General features: G+C 39.5%; 1 protein-coding gene across 1 annotated transcript; it reads left to right on the top strand.

Moving 5' to 3' along the window:
* The first annotated feature begins 2,326 nt into the window (after nucleotides 1–2,326).
* On the top strand, nucleotides 2,327–19,682 carry TLR3 (toll like receptor 3). The gene is made up of 5 exons (XM_063402086.1): nucleotides 2,327–2,608; nucleotides 5,367–5,815; nucleotides 7,052–7,243; nucleotides 8,866–10,691; nucleotides 11,475–19,682. Exons 2-5 carry the CDS (start codon nucleotides 5,372–5,374, stop codon nucleotides 11,701–11,703), a joined length of 2,691 nt encoding a protein of 896 aa, XP_063258156.1. The 5' UTR covers nucleotides 2,327–2,608; nucleotides 5,367–5,371; the 3' UTR covers nucleotides 11,704–19,682.
* Nucleotides 19,683–19,890: the final 208 nt, after the last annotated feature.

Below are 19,890 nucleotides of genomic sequence, written 5' to 3'. Positions count from 1 at the left end.
CCTTTTGAGCGGCTGACAGTCATTGAAGTGTCTGCATGTGTTCTCTCATTTTAGGTCTTCCCCCTGATGCTTGCAGCATGACTTGCAGTTTACAAAAACACTGAAGTCCCATTAGCCATGTGCTAAGTTAATACACTTCTTTGTATCTGTAGATCAGTTGAGATCAGTAGATTTCCTTTTTCCCTAGGCTCAGGTTTGGTGGCATGTTAGCTCTGGCAGTGTTCCATGAGATACTGCACATACATCCCCACCCTCTTGTGTTTGTAGACTGGATAAGCTCAAGCTGGTTACTCTGCTCTTAAATATGTAAGTGAAATGGCTGCATCTCCAGTATTTTGCCTGACTGTGTTTTGTTACCATTCAGAACCACCTCACTCAAGCTTACCCGGACCACAATATGAAAGCCTTGCCTAATTTTTGTACTGCTTTTTTTCTAAATTATTCTCTGGACATGTGGATTGCTTGGCTATGCTCTCCATTATGTGCTGTCATGTTCTTTCCAGAACTTGAAAACATAAGTATAGCATAAAGTAGGCTACACAGTGGAGTTATGGCGACTTGGGAACTGATGAGATTGCACACCACTGAAGTGAGCACAAAGGTATCCACTGTGTTGTCTGCCTCAGAACTACCAACCGTACTTGTTGAATCTGCATGGTTCTGTATGCCCTAAAGTGTATCTTGCACAATACTATCTTGCAGGCGCTTGTAAATCACACTGCAAAATATTTACAAGAGCCTAGTTGCTTTGAAATTTTCTGCACTAGAAGAAATGTTCTTACCCCCACTGCAAGACCTCCAAAAGAGTGAAGATTTTGACCACTCCCTGAGCCACTGATATTTTTGTATGGCTAGAGTGTTGAGAAGGCCTAAGTAAAAAAATAACAGCTTCACTAGCATTAGATGGTTTTCCTCCATTGTGCCTGGGAAAACTGTAGCTTCCTAATAGTCTCCTCTGTATATAGGGAAGAGAGGTTTGAGAAGCAATAAATTGTAAGGTGAGATCAAAGAGCACATTTTATCTGTAGTTATGAGTATGGTGTAAGGAGAGATAAAATACCAGACAGCATTGCTATGCTGGAATAGTGATCTGCAAAGGTTGTTATTATTATGTTTTATTATTAAGTTGTATTATTTTGTTTTTTACCATCAATGTAATCTTCTGTGTTCTAAAGCAGCAGAATTATAACACACAAAGCGAAAATCCTCTTCAGATTAACTTAATGTGACTTCAGCTGGCTGTGCTTCTGATCAAATGACCTTATCCTGACATGAGCACATTGGACAGCACAGAAGAGAAATTTACTCTTCCCACACCAAGAAGAAAGGGAGGATCAAGTTCGTTAACTGTGAAATAGAATGAAAGGCTTTAGAGCCTTTCAGCTCCTCAGGATCTTGGTTCTGGTCTCAGTTTGTGTCCCAGTTCCAAGAATTAAAATTAATTTCAATTCTGCAATTGCTGAAAGAATCGGAGAACAGAAGTAGGAAATAAGGGCCTCCATCTCTCTGTTACCCAGCCTATCTCCCAGATAACCTCCTCCACAGCAAATTTGTCCCAGATTTAGGGCAGAAACCAGCACAAGATCCCTCCCTCCCCAGAGGGCCTGATGGGCAGGCAGTTAACACATTGCCGCAGGTTATAATTTCAAACATTTCCAATAAAGAATTAAAGCCCAACTTTATTATTTCCTGGGTTAGTCTGCAGCTATTCACTCTTCACTTAAGAGGGGACTGCACAACTAAAAATATCAGCTGTTGGTGTGTTCCACATATAGCTGCATCAGTTCTGCAGAATACTCATAAATGCCAATGTTGTTGAAGCAATAGCACTTCTTGTCATGTCAAGAAGCTGGTACTGAGAAGTTCCCCCAGAATACTGATGGTCATGTCCTTTGGAAAGCCAGGACACACAGATCCACAAATAAAAGTGTGAAGAAGACACACATCTGAAAGCTGTACCTGAAACTTGAACTTAGACTTTTAAAAACAATTTGTTGGTTTGTTTTTGGGTTTTTTTTAATACAAAATATTTTATTTTCTCTCTTAGAAATTAAATCTATTACTATATGAAATAATCAAATTCCCTTTTAAAAGGAATACTGTACATGGCTCTGTAGGAAACATTGTTGCTGTTTCTACTTTAAAAACTAATATTCCTATGTCAGTAATCTGTCTGTCAGGATATCGGCTTTTGGGATATGCCCTTGAGGATTTTCAGAGACACTGGAAACAGCCAGGAATAAACTGTAACTGAGTTTTAAATAGGATCGTGTGATGCTGCCGCTCACTTGTGACACATCTGCGTGTTTCAGTCGGTTTACTTGTGGTCAGCAACCACAAGCGGCAGCCCAGCTGTGAGGGTAGGAGCTGTCTGCACCCCAGCACCTCTGCACCCCTCGTCTCAGCGGGCTCGGTGCGGACGGGGACGCGCGGCTGCCGCTGCCGGGATGCTCCTGCCGCGGGCTGGCGGAGCCGGGCCCGCCGCTCCCCTGGCCGCGCTTTCGCTTTCACTTCTTCCGCCTCTGGGCAGAGCGTTTCCCCACTCTGTGCTGAGAAACTAGTGCAGAGCTGGGATGCTTCCAGACAGAAGGGGATAAAGCCCGCACAGGTGAGTCGGTAAAATTCTTCACTTCCTAGGAATAAATGTGAATGTTGGGGTGCGAAGGCAAAAGTGCTGCTCAGGAGTTTGGCTGATTTCCTTGATCCTGGATTTCTCTTAACTTGCAAGTTAGCCAAGTTAGTGCCAGTTTTTAAAGTTCTTGCTCATAATGTTAAAAGTGTATTTCTTTCTCTTGCCCGTCTGAAACGCTGTCCCTGAAGTTTGATAATGGTGTATGCTTTCTTCACTGGACCCCCAGACACAGCTAAAACACCTGAAGCTGTTTCCAGATTTCTTGCAATAAAAAAACCAGGAAAAGGCAGCCCATTGGGCCTTCCTGGAAGCCAGCTAAAGAACCAGTTTTGTGATTGCACAATAGCTTTCTTCTGCCTTTCAAACATAAAAGTGAGCTGGCAACAATCGCTGCAGTACCCAGCAGCTGCCTGATCACCCTAAAACAAACCCTGAGAACCATGCAGACCAGGATGCAAGATTCTGTCACAGATAAGATTCCCTTTTGTTTTTCATAGTGTTTCCAGCAGTTGGGGTGCAGAGGAAAGAGGTAGAACAAGTGCTCCTTTATTTTCCTCAGCTGCCAGGACACAGGTGCTGTGTTTGGCAGCAGCTGTAGTGGGCCAGGCTGTCCGCAGGACCAAGAGTTTGCTGTCCCCTCCTCTTCCCCATTGACCAGTGGCAGATGAGTGGAGAGCCAGGCTATGAGAACTGCAGGATGTGGGTCAGCCTGACATGCAGTCCCCAGCAGGGAATTGTTTTTTCGTTAAGGTTTATTTTAAACCGTCTTTTGTAGTCCTTTGTGTGTACCTTTGCTATGTTTTGTGTCCCCCTATCTCTTGCTTGTATCCCCACTCCTATTGGATCATACAAATGTCTCTCCTTAGATGGCCAGGTTGCTCCCCAAAAGGCAGCCATGAGGTTCCCCTCTGGCTACTATTATGTGACTTTTTGTCACTGGAGCAGTCCTAGTGCATGCCCTCCTAAAAGGCAGGTCAGCTATGGAGTCAGACTGCTGGGGTGTCACCTTCTAAGCTCCTGTTTGGCTGCAGGTTGCCGTGTCAGTTCCTTAGAGTGTTTTTGTTATGCTAGTGGAAATTTGTCTCTTTAGAAAACACCAGTTATGAATAATTTTTCTTTTTTTTAATGCAAATGTGCTGGTTTAATTTCTCTTCTCATTTCTTGTTTCATTGTTTGCTAAAGTGCAATACTCTAATGTGCTCAAATCTTGATCATATTAATTAAACACAGGTTCCTAGCAAAGGAAAATAAGAGCTATAGAAGTAAGAAAGCTCATACTTCCCATGAGTTGGTCTTTTGAAAAGCTCTTCTAGCTTCCTGTTAAGTCTAGGCAGATTTATTCCCATCTATAGCCTGTTCAGTACCAGGCAATAAGAGCCTTCTCTGCCTGGCAGCCCATGCTGCTGAGACTGAAATCATGGGTAAATTGAGGTTGGTAGGAAGGTCCCAAGTTTGTTGACAGAAGGCCATACAGATATGAGTATATCAAGACTGAGACACTAAGTATCAAGGTTGAAAGTATAAGCTTTCTATTTTTTAAAAAAGAAAAAATTGAAGACAGGAACCTAAGCTTACTGTCCTCTGCTAAAGCATGGAGAAAGACCTTCTAGTAAGCACTCACAAAGTTCTCCCTCTACTAAAGATTACTTCTGTAGAGAATAATATGGGAAATACAGAGGACTTTTCTTTTGATTAGAAGAAATCCCATTTAATTAGAGAAGCTCTGTGACTCAGAAGACTAGCTGAGTCATAGAGCCTCAAACCCTTCTGAGCTCTTACAGCTCTGTTCTGGTTAGAATTTATATGGAATTATTTTCTTCCTTGTGCAGTAAAGTTTTATTACCAAGTGATGAAGATTAGATTCACCAGGTGAATTTAAATCTAAGGGATACTACATGGAAAATCAACAAAGTATGAAAAAGCCTAAGTTTCATTAGAAATGTAATGACAAAACAGGTATAGCAATTGAAAACTAGAGTTTCAATTTTGATATCCTAATCTAAATGACCAAAAGTTATGGAGTATATAAATTAATAAATATGTACGTTTTCCTGAAAGTATTTGCATAAATCTGTGGGCAGTGTCTTCTCTATACCTTGGCTCTTCTTCATTTCATTCTCTGATTAGGTTGGTACTGATTTATTTTGTGTGTTCTTACTTTCTCATGTATGTTGCTATAGCCTGGTATTTCTTCTTTTTCTGTAAGATGGAATGACAGAAATTTGTTTGATTGACTTGTAAAATAAAAATTGGCAAGAACAGTAAAAGAAACAAGTGGTATGTTATGTATTTTTATGTATTTTTGCTGCATATAACTATAAATATTTTCCATGTAATTAATCTCAGAGATCAATTACTAACAATGAGATGCTTATGCACAATTTGTCATATTTATTGTATTTCATGAATGTTAAAGCAATGCAAAATTAATCAGAAAAGAGAAAGCTATTGGAAATTTTTATCGATAATAGATAAAGTTGGTAGATTTTGAACATATCTATTTTTACATAAGACAATATTATTGCTTTTAAATAAAAGTCTTTATTTAGAGAGATTATTAGACATAACTCTTCTGCAGAAATGAATGCAGAAAAAAATTCATGGGTTAAAAACATTGACTGTTTGCTCACTATGAAATCACATCTTTTTTAAGCCTTCCTTGCTTAGCCTTCAGTTGAAGATGCAAGTTGTGTCAAAATGATTGTAATTTGCAGTGTTCATTTTGCCTTTGCAGATAGAATGATGCGAAACTCTATTCTTTGGTGGAGCAGCTTATATGTCAGACTGATGTTTGTCTTCTGGCCATGTGCATCAGCTGGAAAGCAATGTCATATCCAAAATGAAATGGCTGACTGCAGTCACCTCAAGCTGACTCAAATTCCCTCTGATCTTCCAAACAATATAACGAATTTGGACATTTCTCATAATCAGCTAAGACAACTAGGTCCTGCAAATCTGACCAAGTACAGCCAGCTGGTTTACTTGAATGCAGGCTACAACATCATCTCTAAACTGCAACCAGAATTGTGCAGAAATGTGCCCCTGTTGCAGATTCTGAAGTTAGAACATAATGAATTGCGTCAGCTCCCTGACAGAACCTTTGCTTCCTGCACCAACCTGACTGAGCTCAGTCTAGGATACAACAGACTAAATATAAAAAATGATCCTTTCAAAACCCTGAAGGTAAGAGTTAGAAATGTACCTTTTCCGTAAATAAAGTATAAAGGGGGAAGGTCCTGTATTTTCCGGTGTGTAGACAGAACTGCTGCCTTGGTATCTCAAAATACCCAACGTATAATCTTTCACTGATTTTTGCTGCAGAGGCCTTGGGGCTTCTTCTGTTACAGCATGTTGGAGTCTCAGTGATCTTTGTGAGTCAATGCTCTCCATTCCTTTTTCTGTATTGCATCCCTTTGAAGTGCCTCTCCATGCAGGATATGTGCTGAGCGAACAGCAGCAGCAGATGATGAGAACAGCAGCAAGGTGGATGGTGTGGAACCTGAGCTGCCTGGGTAGCTGGTAGCCTAAATTCTCAAGGTTGAGGTTTAAGTATTCAAACCAGGAAGGCCAGTGCTTAGGCTGAATGTAGTGTCTCTCAGGATTTTCAGAATGGAGACAGAGTAAAAATGTTTTTATTGTACCTTTGCTTTACTTAGTAGTTTACATGTGGTTAAATATTCTTGTCTGTAGCAGAGATTGGGGAACCACCACAGAAAACAGGAAAGGACTATTTCAGTGTCTTTACACCAGGCAGGAATCACACAAAAGGAAGAGGCTAAAGACAAAAATAAGACAATATCAAAAAAAAAAAGAGTAATTGTCACTCAGTATTCTAATGAGTGTGAATGTAGTTTTGAGTAAGTCTGAACTTTTCTGCTAAACTCAGTATTCCAGTTCAATTACATCAAGTCCACTTTCTTGCATTGTAAGACTGCTGATACAACTAAATACAAGTGAGTGCAGCCAGCTTCCATGCTGGGAACTTCACCTTCCTCATTCCATTTACGGGGCTGGACCATGCTGAAAAAGCGCGGAATGCAATGTTCAATACTGCAAGAGTTGTAACTGCAGCCAGCTGTTGGCGTTTGCACTGATCACTTTCTCTGAGGCAGGAGGGCCTTCAGTGGATTAAGGAACTTCAACTAAATCTACTTTGGCTTGCAGTAGTTACTTTAGCAGGTTAATACTATTTAGCAGGTTATTACCATGAAAGTTACTGGTGTGAAAGAAACAAAATGCTTCTTCCAGCAGGAGCTTGAAAGCTGCCATTTCTCTATTACAAATTTATTTTAAGTGTAGTATTGCAACTAATTTCTAATCAATTATACTTCAAAGAAATATTTCTAAATTTTTTGTGTATTACATAAAATAAAAATTTAAAAATAATTTTATACTTTTTTTCTTGCATTGTCTCTCCAGAACTTGAATATTTTGGACCTATCTCATAATCCTTTGAAGTCAGCCAATTTAGGATTGGAGCAACAGTTGGAGAAACTCCATAAGCTCATGTTGGGTAGCAACCAAATCACTGAGTTGAAAAAAGAAGACTTCCGTTTTCTTAGCAACACCTCATTGAATAGTCTTGATTTGTCATCAAATCCACTAAAAGAGGTAGGAAGAATTTCAACAGAAATTCAACAGGTGTAAGCATAAAATGGAACTATCCTGATTTACCCTTTATGGTTTTATGGCATTTACATTACAGTTTTGATCTGCTTAGGTCCAAAACCTATTCTATTTTAAACATCATTACTCCTGACCTCCAGCAGTGATTTACAGAATTATTGTTTTGCCACTGAAACCAGCACAGGCTAGTTTCATATAGGCTGGTTCCATGTAGGTCACAGGTCTCAAGCAAGACCGAAATCGAGGTGCTCTAAGAATTCTTACCAGGTATTTTCTGTGCAGAACTTTTGCATGTGCTGAAGATGAAGGGCTGACACACTTTCTAAGTGGGTAAAAAGTGTGGTACTATGAAAGTCTGGTTATACAATCTAGGTTTCACTTTCCTGTTAATCAAAGAGAGCATTCACTTGTGGCTATGGGAACCCCAGAGAAATAATCGTTCCAGAAACATATACTCACTCCCATAAAAAAACCCACATAAATACTTTGTCTTCCATCTACTTCAGTGTGCTCTCTAATCTGCTTCTCAGTGTTACAATTCTTTGAAGAGTGATGCTAAGTGTGGCAATTCTAAACTGGTTGACCCTCAGCATACAAACACTGAATATGCATGGACTTGCCTTGATTAGTTTGGCTTTTGTTTGTTTCTTTTGCTTTGTTTCCCAGTTGATTGATCTCTAAAAGTATGTATATAAATCTAAAAGAATATTTTAAGGTGGTATAAGTTTGTATCACTGCTAAGAGTGAATCCCACTATTCTCTTTTTCTTGGCCCCTTCATCCTTCCCTGTTTCTGATTCCAGCTTTTATGAGGACATGTGCTGGATCACTGGGAAAACTCTACAGGTGTTTTGGCTTGCTTAGCTTGAAGTCACACTGGTTCCCCACCTGGTTCACTGTGTGACTACATGTAGGGCTATTCTGGCACAAGGGTCCAGGGTGTGGACGAGTAAAGGCTACTACTCCCTTCTTGGGCACTACTACTTTGTGCCAGTTTCAGCTGCTCTGGTTTATAGTTCTGCTATCTAAAAGGCAGCCTTATGCATTTGAATCATTCTGACAAATGGAGTATTTAATCCCAGCTGATATCTTAATCAAGATGAGGGGCCAGCACTATGATAAAAGCTTGTGATCCGTATTGTGAAAGCAAGTGTGCAGTATTAGATTTCAAAATAGCTTCTGTTTGCACAGAGAAACTGGGTTACTTCTCATCTGTCTGCAGACCTAAAAACTAGTAAATTATTATACCTAGCAGATACCAATAAAAGAAAGCTGAAGAAAGATATCAGAAATTTTAAGATACTTCTAGAGAATGAGTTTCAATCTTTGGATACACACTTGCATCTCACCAAGCGGCTAACTTCTTCTAAAATAATACTACTCAGATTTATGATAATCATGTTATAAATGATAGAACTATTGTCACAAGAAGTGTAAACTCCAAAAAAGTGTTTGTCTGAACTTGGCCGTGAAGCAATCTGCGTGTAGGAGTTCTATTCTGCTTGAAAATCTCATTTGAAAACCTTTCCAAGTTTTTGTTTTACTGGTCAACTTTCTTACATAATCCCCTTGTTTAGGTCAAGAATTTTTTTTTTCTTGTCCTTTCAGTTTCATACGGGATGTTTCCATACAATTGGAAATCTGTTTGGCCTCATACTGAACAATATTGAACTTGGTGAAAATCGCACAAAGAAACTTTGCACAGAATTATCAAACACAGCAATTCGAAACCTCTCGCTGAGCCACGTGAAGCTTTCCTACATTGACAAGTCAACTTTCCAGGGACTGCAAGGAACAAACCTTACAATTTTAAACCTTTCCCAAAATTCTCTCTCTGTCATAGAAAATGACTCATTTCAGTGGCTTTCAAGTTTACAATACTTAAACCTGAAGCTTAATAATATTCATGTATCTCCGCGTTTATTTTATGGATTATCCAGTCTTAAATATTTGAATCTTATAAACTCACTTACTGGGAAAATTGAAGATTTTTCTTTTCATTGGCTATACCACCTGGAGTACCTTGTAATGGATAATAACAATTTTCCAGGAATTACTGCTAATATGTTCACAGGTCTGAACAACCTGAAATATCTGAGTCTTTGCAACTGCAACATAAACTTACAAAGAATAACTAATAAAACATTTTCATCACTTGCTAATTCTAGCTTACAGGTTCTCAACCTCACAAAAACCAGAATCTCTACAATAGAAAGTGGGGCATTTTCTTCCCTGAGACACCTGAAAATTCTTGATCTTGGTCTCAATGAAATTAGTCAACAGCTTACAGGTCATGTGTTTAAAGGTCTTGATAACATACAAGATATTTATCTTTCCTATAATAAAAACTTGACTTTGCAAAGTGAATCATTCATTTTTGTCCCAAGCCTTAGAAAACTGATGCTGAGGAAGGTAGGCTGCAATAATCTGGCACTTTCTCCTTCACCTTTTCATCCTCTACGAAACCTGACTGTCCTGGACATCAGCAATAACAACATAGCAAACATAAAAGAAGACTTGTTTGATGGACTTGGGAAACTTGACATCCTGGATTTGCAGCACAACAATTTAGCCCGGCTTTGGAAACATGCAAATCCGGATGGCCCTGTTCTTTTTTTAAAAGGTCTTCCCAAATTGCAGATTCTTAATTTAAAATCAAATGGGCTTGATGAGATCCCAGTTGAGGTTTTCAAGGGTCTGTTTCAATTAAAACACTTGGATTTAGGATCGAATAATTTGAATTTGCTTCCAGCAACTCTGTTTGATGACCAAGCCTCTCTGAATTCACTGAACCTTCAGAAAAATCTGATAACTTCAGTTGAAGAAAAAGTATTTGGCCCACCTTTCAGGAGCTTGAGAAAACTAGAGATGGATTCCAATCCCTTTGATTGTACCTGTGAAAGCATTGCTTGGTTTGCTGATTGGCTTAATAAGACCCAAGTAGATATACCTGGATTGAGGTCCCAGTACATTTGCAACACCCCACCTAAATATCATGGTAGTCTGGTTTTGTATTTTGATACCTCAGCCTGCAAAGACAGTGCTCCATTTAAACTTCTTTTTGTGATCTCTACCACTATTGTGACACTACTCATTTTTATTGTCCTTACCATCCATTTTGAAGGGTGGAGAATAGCTTTCTACTGGAATATTTTAGTTAATCGAACACTTGGATTTAAAGAATTTGAGAGACAACAAGAACAGTATTATTATGATGCCTATGTTATTCATGCAAGAGAGGACAAGAATTGGGTGTCTAAAAATTTCATATCTCTGGAAAAAAATAACCACTTTGAAATTAAGTTTTGTTTAGAAGAACGGGACTTTGAAGCAGGTATATCTGAATTTGAAGCCACAATTAACAGCATAAAAATGAGCAGGAAGATTATTTTTGTTGTGACTGAACACCTCTTACAGGATCCCTGGTGTAAAAAGTGAGTAGTATATAAAATTTTATCTGTAAGGGGAAGAATTTCTCAAGAGGTATTTTAACAAGATATTTTTTATTGTAATTTAAAAAATGGCATTTTATAAAAATTACCCATGCAAAATCTACTTCAATATGTTTACCTAATATATTGTAACTTCAGAATAATTCCTTAGTTAAAAAGTTAATTGTTTCACACATATGGTAGTGTACATTTGAATATCTAAGTTAATGTTTTAGGCATTTCCCTGGGTTTTTTTGGGGTTTGTTTATTTCTTTGATATGTTTGTTTGTTTTATTTATTTTTTTGTTTGTTTTTTTTTGCTTGTTTGGTTTGTTATTTTTCTTTTTGTTTTACAGGTTTTGGTTTTTTTTTGGGGGGGGGGCAGGTTTCTTTTGTTTTGGTTGCTTGGGGTTTTTTTCCAAAAATCAGGCTGCCACCTTTGCAGATTGCTTTCCTTAAAATTACACATTTGAAGAAGAGCAACAATGAGTGAGGCCACTAACACTGAAAGATGATTTTTGTTTGCCTTTAGTCTTTTCACCACTCTTATATAGTGGTCTCATAAAGAAAGGGATTTTGCTAAACAAGGCTATATCAAGACAGTAGACTTGGGTTATATTTTTAGAGCGTTAATTTATTTTTGTAGTTAGAGGCAATTAATTTAAGAAAAGTAATAACCATTGTATATCACAAAATAGACATTAAGACCCCTGTTAAGAACTGTTTGTCTTTTCTTTTTCTTTCACATAAAAGAAAACATTGATTTCTGTCTTATTTTTGCTTCAGTTTCAAGGTGTACCATGCTCTTCAGCAAGCTGTTGAACAAAGTCGGGACTCCATCATACTGATCTTCCTGGATGACATCCAAGATTACAAGTTGTATCATGCCCTTCACCTGAGAAGAGGAATGTTCAGATCTCGTTGCATCTTGAACTGGCCAGCCCAGAGAGAACGAGTCGGTGCATTTCATCAGCAATTAGTGATGGCACTTAAATCTAAAAGTAAAGGGTGCTGATTTTTGAGCTACAGATTTGAATTATGGGGTCATTTTATTGTATATTTTCTACCACTGGAAACTAGCAAGCCTTCATGAAGGTCTGAAAAAGTTTGTCATCCTGTAAATGAATGTAAGAGTCACTATAATTTAAATTTATTTGTTTATATTCATGTTTTTGCTGATATTTTAATTCAGCTGCACAGAAGTGATGTTAAAAGGGATCATGGTGGATAGTCATTTCAATCAGTATATAAAAATGTGGTAGATATTCTGAAAAGCTGTGAGGATCACTGATGTCCTAGGAAATGATGTAGGGTAGAAAAGACATAGACTCTCTAAGGGGATATACAAAAGAAAATGCATGAATGATTAATTCTTTGTAGAAGGTAGAGTGGACACTACTTCTTGCTTTTGAAACGTGGGGGATTCAGTGCCTCAGACTGGAAAGCTTTCCTTGTGAAACACAGTAAGTAACACAGAAAACTAGTTCTGTAATTCAAACCAAGAAATACAGCAGTTTCAAAATGAGTTTTAAAATCTTTGTGATTATGACTTCTGGGGGAGCTAATACTGGTTGCTATCAAAAAGTGATTTTCAGGCTGATGAGTCAACTGATGTAATAAATTTGGTTCCAGGAAAAAAAATAATTGCTGTTCTCTAGTGAAATTCAGAGAGCTGGCACAACATTACCACTCAGAGATGTCACCTTGATTCTTAGAATGCACACAAAACTGTATGCAGGCTTGTACACAGAACTTGAAATCAATGTGAAGCATGTCCAAGGCACAGCTGCTGCACCTGTATGAAACAAATAAAAGGCACAGATATTTTTGTAATATAACCAAAAGACAACCTTTTGGAGAAAATGGTGCTACTGCAATTTCATTACCAAAAATTTTGTTACCGGTGAAGCAACAACAAAAACAAAGAAATAGTTTTAAATAGTATCAGAAACATTATTGTGACTACAGTTACAGGTAGAGTGGGAAAAAATAATTTCCAAAAGTAAATTAATTTCAATTTTTTTTGTTTTCTTTTATACACAGTTTTGCCTTTGATAGCTAAAAGGAAAACTGTAAAGAAACCAGATAGAATTCTGTAGTTTAATTACTTGCAAATTAATCTAGTTTGATTTTTTCCTGAACCTATTTTACAGAAATGTAGGCTAGATGGCAATTGACAGGTGATTAAGGTTCAAACATATGGCCTAGCAGCTTGATCTGGAAAGAGAGCTGAGACTGAGCAAAATCCGCATTGCAAGGGTGTTCATAATGTTTAAGACTGGCTAAAATGTTATGGTGAGTCTGAGCACACGTAATTGTAAATTAGACATGTGAAAAACGTGAGATGATTAATTCATGTTCTTATGGTAAATTGGAAAATTATAAAGCTGTATAAATTTATATCAGGTAAAAGTCTATGTTTCAGGAGGTTTCTGCAGCAGATGGTGAAACTGACCACCCTGAAAATCAGGCGTCTCCATTCAGAAGGGAACAAAAGACTTTGCAGCCTTCTCAAGTATTGGGAGGGGACCTGTTGAGATGAGCCAGTATCAGCAACTCACACCTCGGGAGCCACCTTCACAGACCATCAAGCAATATCCCCCATATCTCAAACATTCATCAACTATAAGGATCCATAAAAACTGAATATTAACACATGGACTTGGGAGGGGAGCTCTTTTTCAATCCGACCGGAGACGAATTTGGGTTTGAATAGCTAACCAAGAAACAAAGGGAAGTATGGGGAAATATTGCCAGAGGCAGAATAAAGAGTATAAAAACCAAGCCTCGAACATGGCAAATTCGTGTACCCAGCTAGAGACACCGACGGCCAGGTTCCGTGTCTCTGGGTCACCCTTGGCTCTCTTTTTTCCCGGGAGAAATTCTGTCAAGTAAGTGTCGCTGTTTGTGGGGTTTCGTATTGTTTTGTTTTTATTACTTAAAATTCTGTAATTTGATTCCAAATTTTGTGATTTGAATTTTAATAAACCAAATTATTGAATTTGGCAATAAATTTGTCCTGGCATTTATAACAATTTTGTCGCCCAACAGAGGGGCCAGTTTTGAATATTCTACGGACCCCTGATTCTGACTGGGAGGCGCCCCGCCGTAAAAAGCGGCCTGGCAGAGCGGGTAAGTCCAGTAGAACGAACTGGCTTTACGAACCCAGAACCCACAACAGCGAAAGTATTAGGTATTAGGACAAGCTAGCTTGGGGGGGGGCTCGGGAACTCAGCAGGGGTTTTCCCCTAGAACCGCGGTATTGTTTCACTCGTAACAGTCTAAGTGCACGAAGAATCCACGCAGGAAAAGGACCGTAAGTATAGCGTGGTTGAGTGGGGTGACCAAGTGCTTGAGAACGTATATGTGCGTGTGAGTGTGTGCGTGAACGAGACGTGATTTATCACGAAGCGAGAGCGGACCTTAAGGTCGCGGTTCCGCTGCTCCCGCGAGGGACACGGCCGACCGACGGGGAAGCGATTAGAACGCGTGATATTTCGCTTCGTGTGTGAGTGTTACCCGATGGGGTGTGGGAGTCACCAGGGGTCCTGAAGGAAAGAGGACGTCCCTTTTTGAGTTCGGGGACGAGTAAGCCTTCTTGACCGCGACCGAGTGGGGTCCGTCAATTTTTTCGGTGGCGGTTACAGAGCCCTGCGGTTAACCGAACATCCACGGAACGGTCATCCGTTGGATCATTAAGTTAACGGCACCGAGTTCGGAAACTCGGGATTTAATTTTTATAGTATCCCATAACTTCTGTGCCACGGGGAGTATGGGATCGTATCTCAGTAGAGATCGGGAGGATTCCTTAAGGGAAACCTCAGCGGGGGCTGCTCTTGAAATCCCTCGGAAAAGTCCATTAGGAAAGTTGTTGCAAGATTGGCAAGAATGCCCAATTAGGAGAGGGGCATCTAAAGATCGGATGATTTATTTGTGTATGAATGTTTGGGGAGGAAAGGAGATAGGACCTAATCTTATATGGCCTGTGTTTGGTACTTTTGACGAATGGGCATGAGAAGCTCTGTGGGAACATGTAGCGAAGAAGAAAAGGAGAGAATTTGAGGAATTGGCATATGTTCTGTTATGGTATGGGGTACGAGTAAAGCTGTATTCTGAGGAAAGGGAAACACGGAATAAACTGGACTACGGGATAAACTTCTCTCACGGCTCGGTGGCCCACATCCTGTCAGCTCCTACCCCGACCCCTTCCTCCTCCTCGGCCTTCTCAGTGGCAGCGTTAGCACTGCCATCCGAGACCCATGCGGAGCCCCGAGCTCAGAGGCCACTCCAGAAACCTCCCTCCCGCTCAAGGAGATCCCCGAGAGGGAATCCTGCCCCCGTTTCTGGTCCTGACCCCGCACCTCGGCCACCGACGCTAAACTATGGAGAAAAAGAGAAGAAGGGTAAGAAAAACGAAGGGTGGAAGAATAAACCAGACAGGTATACACCAGTTAGAGCCCTGGCTAAAACCAGGACCCCCGAAGGAGATCTTGAAGAACCCGGAAGGGATTCAGGGTGGGACAGTTGGTGTGAGAGCAAGAACGGCCCGGGAGGAAAAATGGGGAAAAAGAAGCATTCCCGTAAGAAATTTAAGCTAGACAGTAGAGCAAAACAGAAATTACCAAAGGTGAATTGGAATGCATTAGAGAATAACTAGTGGTGTTGGGAAGCGTGCAAATTAGAAATGCGAGAATTCACGCAAGTCTGCAAAAGGAGAAAAAGATAGAAAAAGGAATTAAAAGGAATCTTGCTTACTCTTTTCCTTGGTGGTGGTGGATCTTTTACTTCAGGCTGAATACATTTTGGAGGCTCCCTAGAGTTGTGTATTTTGCTTTAAAGGGTTTTTTCTTCTCCTGGACGAGATCGGCGGAGTTTTTTTAGGGTTTTTTCTTTTTTTCTTTTCTTCTCTTTTCGCTAACGTGGGAAAGGAACGAAACCCGCCCCCCTTCCCCCCCGCAAGCGGCAGGGCGAGTCAGTCCATGGTTGCTGGGAGACGAAGGAAAGCGGCAGTTTTAAAGTGACTAGACGAGGCTGCCTGGGGCAGAAAACTGCCATGTAAGGTGAAATAGGAAGCAAAAATGGATAAAAGTATTGAGAGAAGAGACCAAGAATGAGAGCTATACTTATGCGTGGGAAATACCTAGGTGTTTGTTCTTGAAAAGCTGAAAATATATTTTCCTTTTGGTTGCCTGTCTACTGCATGTGAGGATTTCGTGCAAATCAAAATGTTGATAGTATGGTGGATGTAGTTCGTCTATGTTTGAAACAATTGCTACATTTTGAATTCGGATTGTTAGCTTGAGCAGGAATATGGCATTTGTGTTGGCAGACAATGTATTGCAAGGGTTTTGTTTGTTTAAGTTTTTCTTTCAAAAGGTTGAAGCATGTGGCCGGTGGAGTCCAAATTAAAGCGGCTGTTGAGAGGCTGGAAACTAAATCTTTCTGTCGAGATAGTGTTAGAATGGTAGTTGGAGTCAGGATTCTAGTATTAAGTTGGGAAAGTGGTATAATTCTCTGTGTTGGTAGTTACAGGATTTTTCTTTATTCTTTGCAGTTCCTATTCTGTATGTATTTTGTCTAGTTGGGAACCGGGTTTCTTAATTTTAATTACTGACTCCTTAGAAGGAGATAGTTTGTGTTGTCCCTTTGATATTATGTCTTCTTACTTGCTCCTCAGTTTGGAGGATGTGAACCTTGAGGTTGCCCTGGTGCCTGTGTTTCAGGGGTGGAGAGTAGGTGATGTATGAGAGACAGCGTTTGTGTCACCGGTGTTAAGTATGGTCGGTGTTTGCTTGTGGTCCTTCGAGCCATGTATTTAGGTTTAATAATACGCAAGAATGGATAGCAAATACAGGAGCTTTGCTTTGGGAATTAGGCATAAGTTAACTCGAGTTTGCTTGTTAAGAGAGGCTAAGTTTGTGAAGTTTTTTTAGGACTGAGGTAAAAAGCAGTAGTGTTAATGTTCTGGCAATTGCACTAGATAAAGCTGTCTGATTACCGGGGCCTGAAGTTTACAGTGACTCCTGGCTTTGGAAAACTTTTCTGAGTCTTAAGTTCCGAATTTAAGTAATGCATGGTATATTACAGAGTATTTTGATGCATTTTAACCATAGCTTTTGATGCCTTCCATCTAAAACAGATGAGTTAGTCTTGCTACTTTATTCACTTCTTTTGATAAAAACTGAAGAAAGCTCAGACCCGCAATAAGTTAGAAGTGCCTGAGGCGATGCCATTTTTATATTGCTGCCAGTATTGTTCTTATAGCATCTGTATATGTCTAGAATATTCTATAAGTGGTAAAGGAATAAGTTCTGCTATTTGTAATATCATTTTCTTCTATTTAGTGTGCCTTGTTTTTTTTTCTATGTCCTGTTAAAATACTCCCCCGGGATTATGGGTGAGGTCTTAAGTTTTTCTTTTAATTTGTATTAGGTACAAATGTTGCTTAAAGGTTATCCTTCATTACGTTGTCCTGCTCACTGATTGTTTGAATTGGCTCCCTGTCGAAGTGGTCACTTCAGCTGTTACTGTAGATTGTATCTTGCCGCGCTGGGTAGGGGTCTGAAATATAAATTTGTAGTTCAGTTAATTAGCAGTAGTGCGGACTCATTGCACTGAGACTGCAGAAACTGAGGGAAGATGTGTGTAACCTTCACAACTGATTCTCTTGGAAACTGCTGTTGTCACAAAACATTGTAGGATACGGGGTTTTATGAATGTTTGTCTGTATACCAAATCACTCTAAATGTGCTGAGTTTGATTCTTGAAATAAGCCCAAATTGTTTGTGCTTGTCTATGATTTTTTTTTAAACTGAATTTTTCTTTAAAAAGCTAAAACCTGTGTTAATGCTATGGGATTTGGAGTAGTCTTAGTGTTTATTGCTTACTCGCTATATATCCAGTGGACATTGTCAGAAGTATTGGTAGAATATAAAAAGAATTGTTTGTATGTTTCAGTATAAACCTCGTTTAATAAGAAGTAAAATTCTCTTTCTGTTAATTTTAATTTTTCCCTGTAACAGTACAAAAAAAAGAAGATTTTTTTTTGAATTTTGTATTGAGTTCCTTGAATTCTAGATAAGGAATTAAATCATTCTTGTGTGAAAAGAAGATTTTGAGTCGTATGAAGAATTGTAAATTATTCTGTATAAAGGGGATGAGTGAATTATGAGCTAGAAAACTCATTCAAATATTCAGATTGTCTGAATAATAGTCGTAGCATGTTTCCTTCCTGTAAGGTATTTCCGGAGATTTTTCAAAAAGTACTGTTCAAAATTAAACTTGCATTATACCTAGATCTGAATTGATAAATTTAATTTGAAGCCAGCTGTGAGAGAGCTTCAAGATGTTAATTTATAAAATCAGATAGATTCTGGAAAAAGAGGGTTTTTTTCATGTGACAAAGGTGTAGTCTGTGCTAACCCCTCAGTTTTGGAGGGTTCCCCTGTTTTGTTTTTAACAGGTGCTAGTACGGAAGAACATCAGGAAGGGTGAATCCGGAGCTACAGAAATTTAAAGAGAAGGAACTCCACCCCCAGGATATCAGAAACAAATGGCAGAAGAAGTATCCATTCGCTGCTCTGAACCTGGATGCCCCTGCAATCCATATATCTATTTCAAATGCAATTATTGTCTTGAAATTTGGGTGGTGCACTGCAAGTGGGGGTGGAGGCCGCTGGGGTTATGCCACAGGAGTTCTGAGGAAGAACAGACTCTGACTATGCGATTCTTAGACTGTGCCACACGTTTGGGATTGATAGAACCAGATTATCCCGGGTGGTATTCAATATACGAAAAAAGGGGTTAAAGGGAAAATTGGATCTAAAGGCCCAAGTGTTAGCCACTGAGTGCCGTCGAACTAATGTAGTGCCGTGTGTGGCAGAGCCGGTAAAGTTATCTTGGTGGGGAGCTTGTAAAAGGAGATATGCCGTCCGAACCACCCCGAGGGTCCGAGCAGAGAGCCCCTGCTGTCGCGAAGAGAAAAACTTCCCCGTTGTTCGGTTGCAACCCGACAGACGCTGGGCCAGACAGAGGGAAGCTCCTGCGGATCACTCTAGGGAGTGTGAACCAGGCTGTGCACTCAGTGAAGAGCCAGCCCTGTGACATATGGCTCCTCCAAAAAGTTACCCCTGTTAAGACACAAGTTAACTGGCTGGCACTCAAAGGCAGTCAGGGACATGGGAATTGGAAAGATCAGAAGAAAAGCAGAAAAGGCAAACATGATTCAGGAATCGCTGGTCAGGTGTTTCTCCAAGGAACGAGAAACTCAAGAGAGGAATTTTAAGTAGATTTAAAGAAAAATCTAAAATGATGACGATGCGAACATGAATTAAATGGTTAACAAAAGAAAAGAAATGGGGGAATTGTGAAAAACGTGAGATGATTAATTCATGTTCTTATGGTAAATTAGAAAATTATAAAGCTGTATAAATTTATATCAGGTAAAAGTCTATGTTTCAGGAGGTTTCTCCATTCAGAAGGGAACAAAAGACTTTTCAGCCTTCTCAAGTATTGGGAGGGGACCTGTTGAGATGAGCCAGTATCAGCAACTCACACCTCGGGAGCCACCTTCACAGACCATCAAGCAATATCACCCATATCTCAAACATTCATCAACTATAAGGATCCATAAAAACTGAATATTAACACATGGACTTGGGAGGGGAGCTCTTTTTCAATCCGACCAGAGACGAATTTGGGTTTGAATAACTAACCAAGAAACAAAGGGAAGTATGGGGAAATATTGCCAGAGGCAGAATAAAGAGTATAAAAACCAAGCCTCGAACATGGCAAATTCGTGTACCCAGCTAGAGACACCGACGGCCAGGTTCCGTGTCTCTGGGTCACCCTTGGCTCTCTTTTTTCCCGGGAGAAATTCTGTCAAGTAAGTGTCGCTGTTTGTGGGGTTTCGTATTGTTTTGTTTTTATTACTTAAAATTCTGTAATTTGATTCCAAATTTTGTGATTTGAATTTTAATAAACCAAATTATTGAATTTGGCATTAAATTTGTCCTGGCATTTATAACAGACACAAAGCAGTTATTTGTATATTTTTGTTAACATTTAATTGCTGCTTCAAGGACTTTTTAAAATGTTGTCAGCTTTTAGTAGGTCTGTGATCCTTCAACAGCTCAGGAATATTTTTAAATTGCTTTTTCCCCTCCAGCCTTTCCCTCATCAACTTCAATACCGGTATTGCTAC

Source organism: Prinia subflava, chromosome 7 (assembly GCF_021018805.1).
Source record: "Prinia subflava isolate CZ2003 ecotype Zambia chromosome 7, Cam_Psub_1.2, whole genome shotgun sequence".
In the NCBI taxonomy this organism is placed as follows: Eukaryota; Metazoa; Chordata; class Aves; order Passeriformes; family Cisticolidae; genus Prinia; species Prinia subflava.
This window is presented reverse-complemented; position numbering and strand designations above follow the sequence as displayed.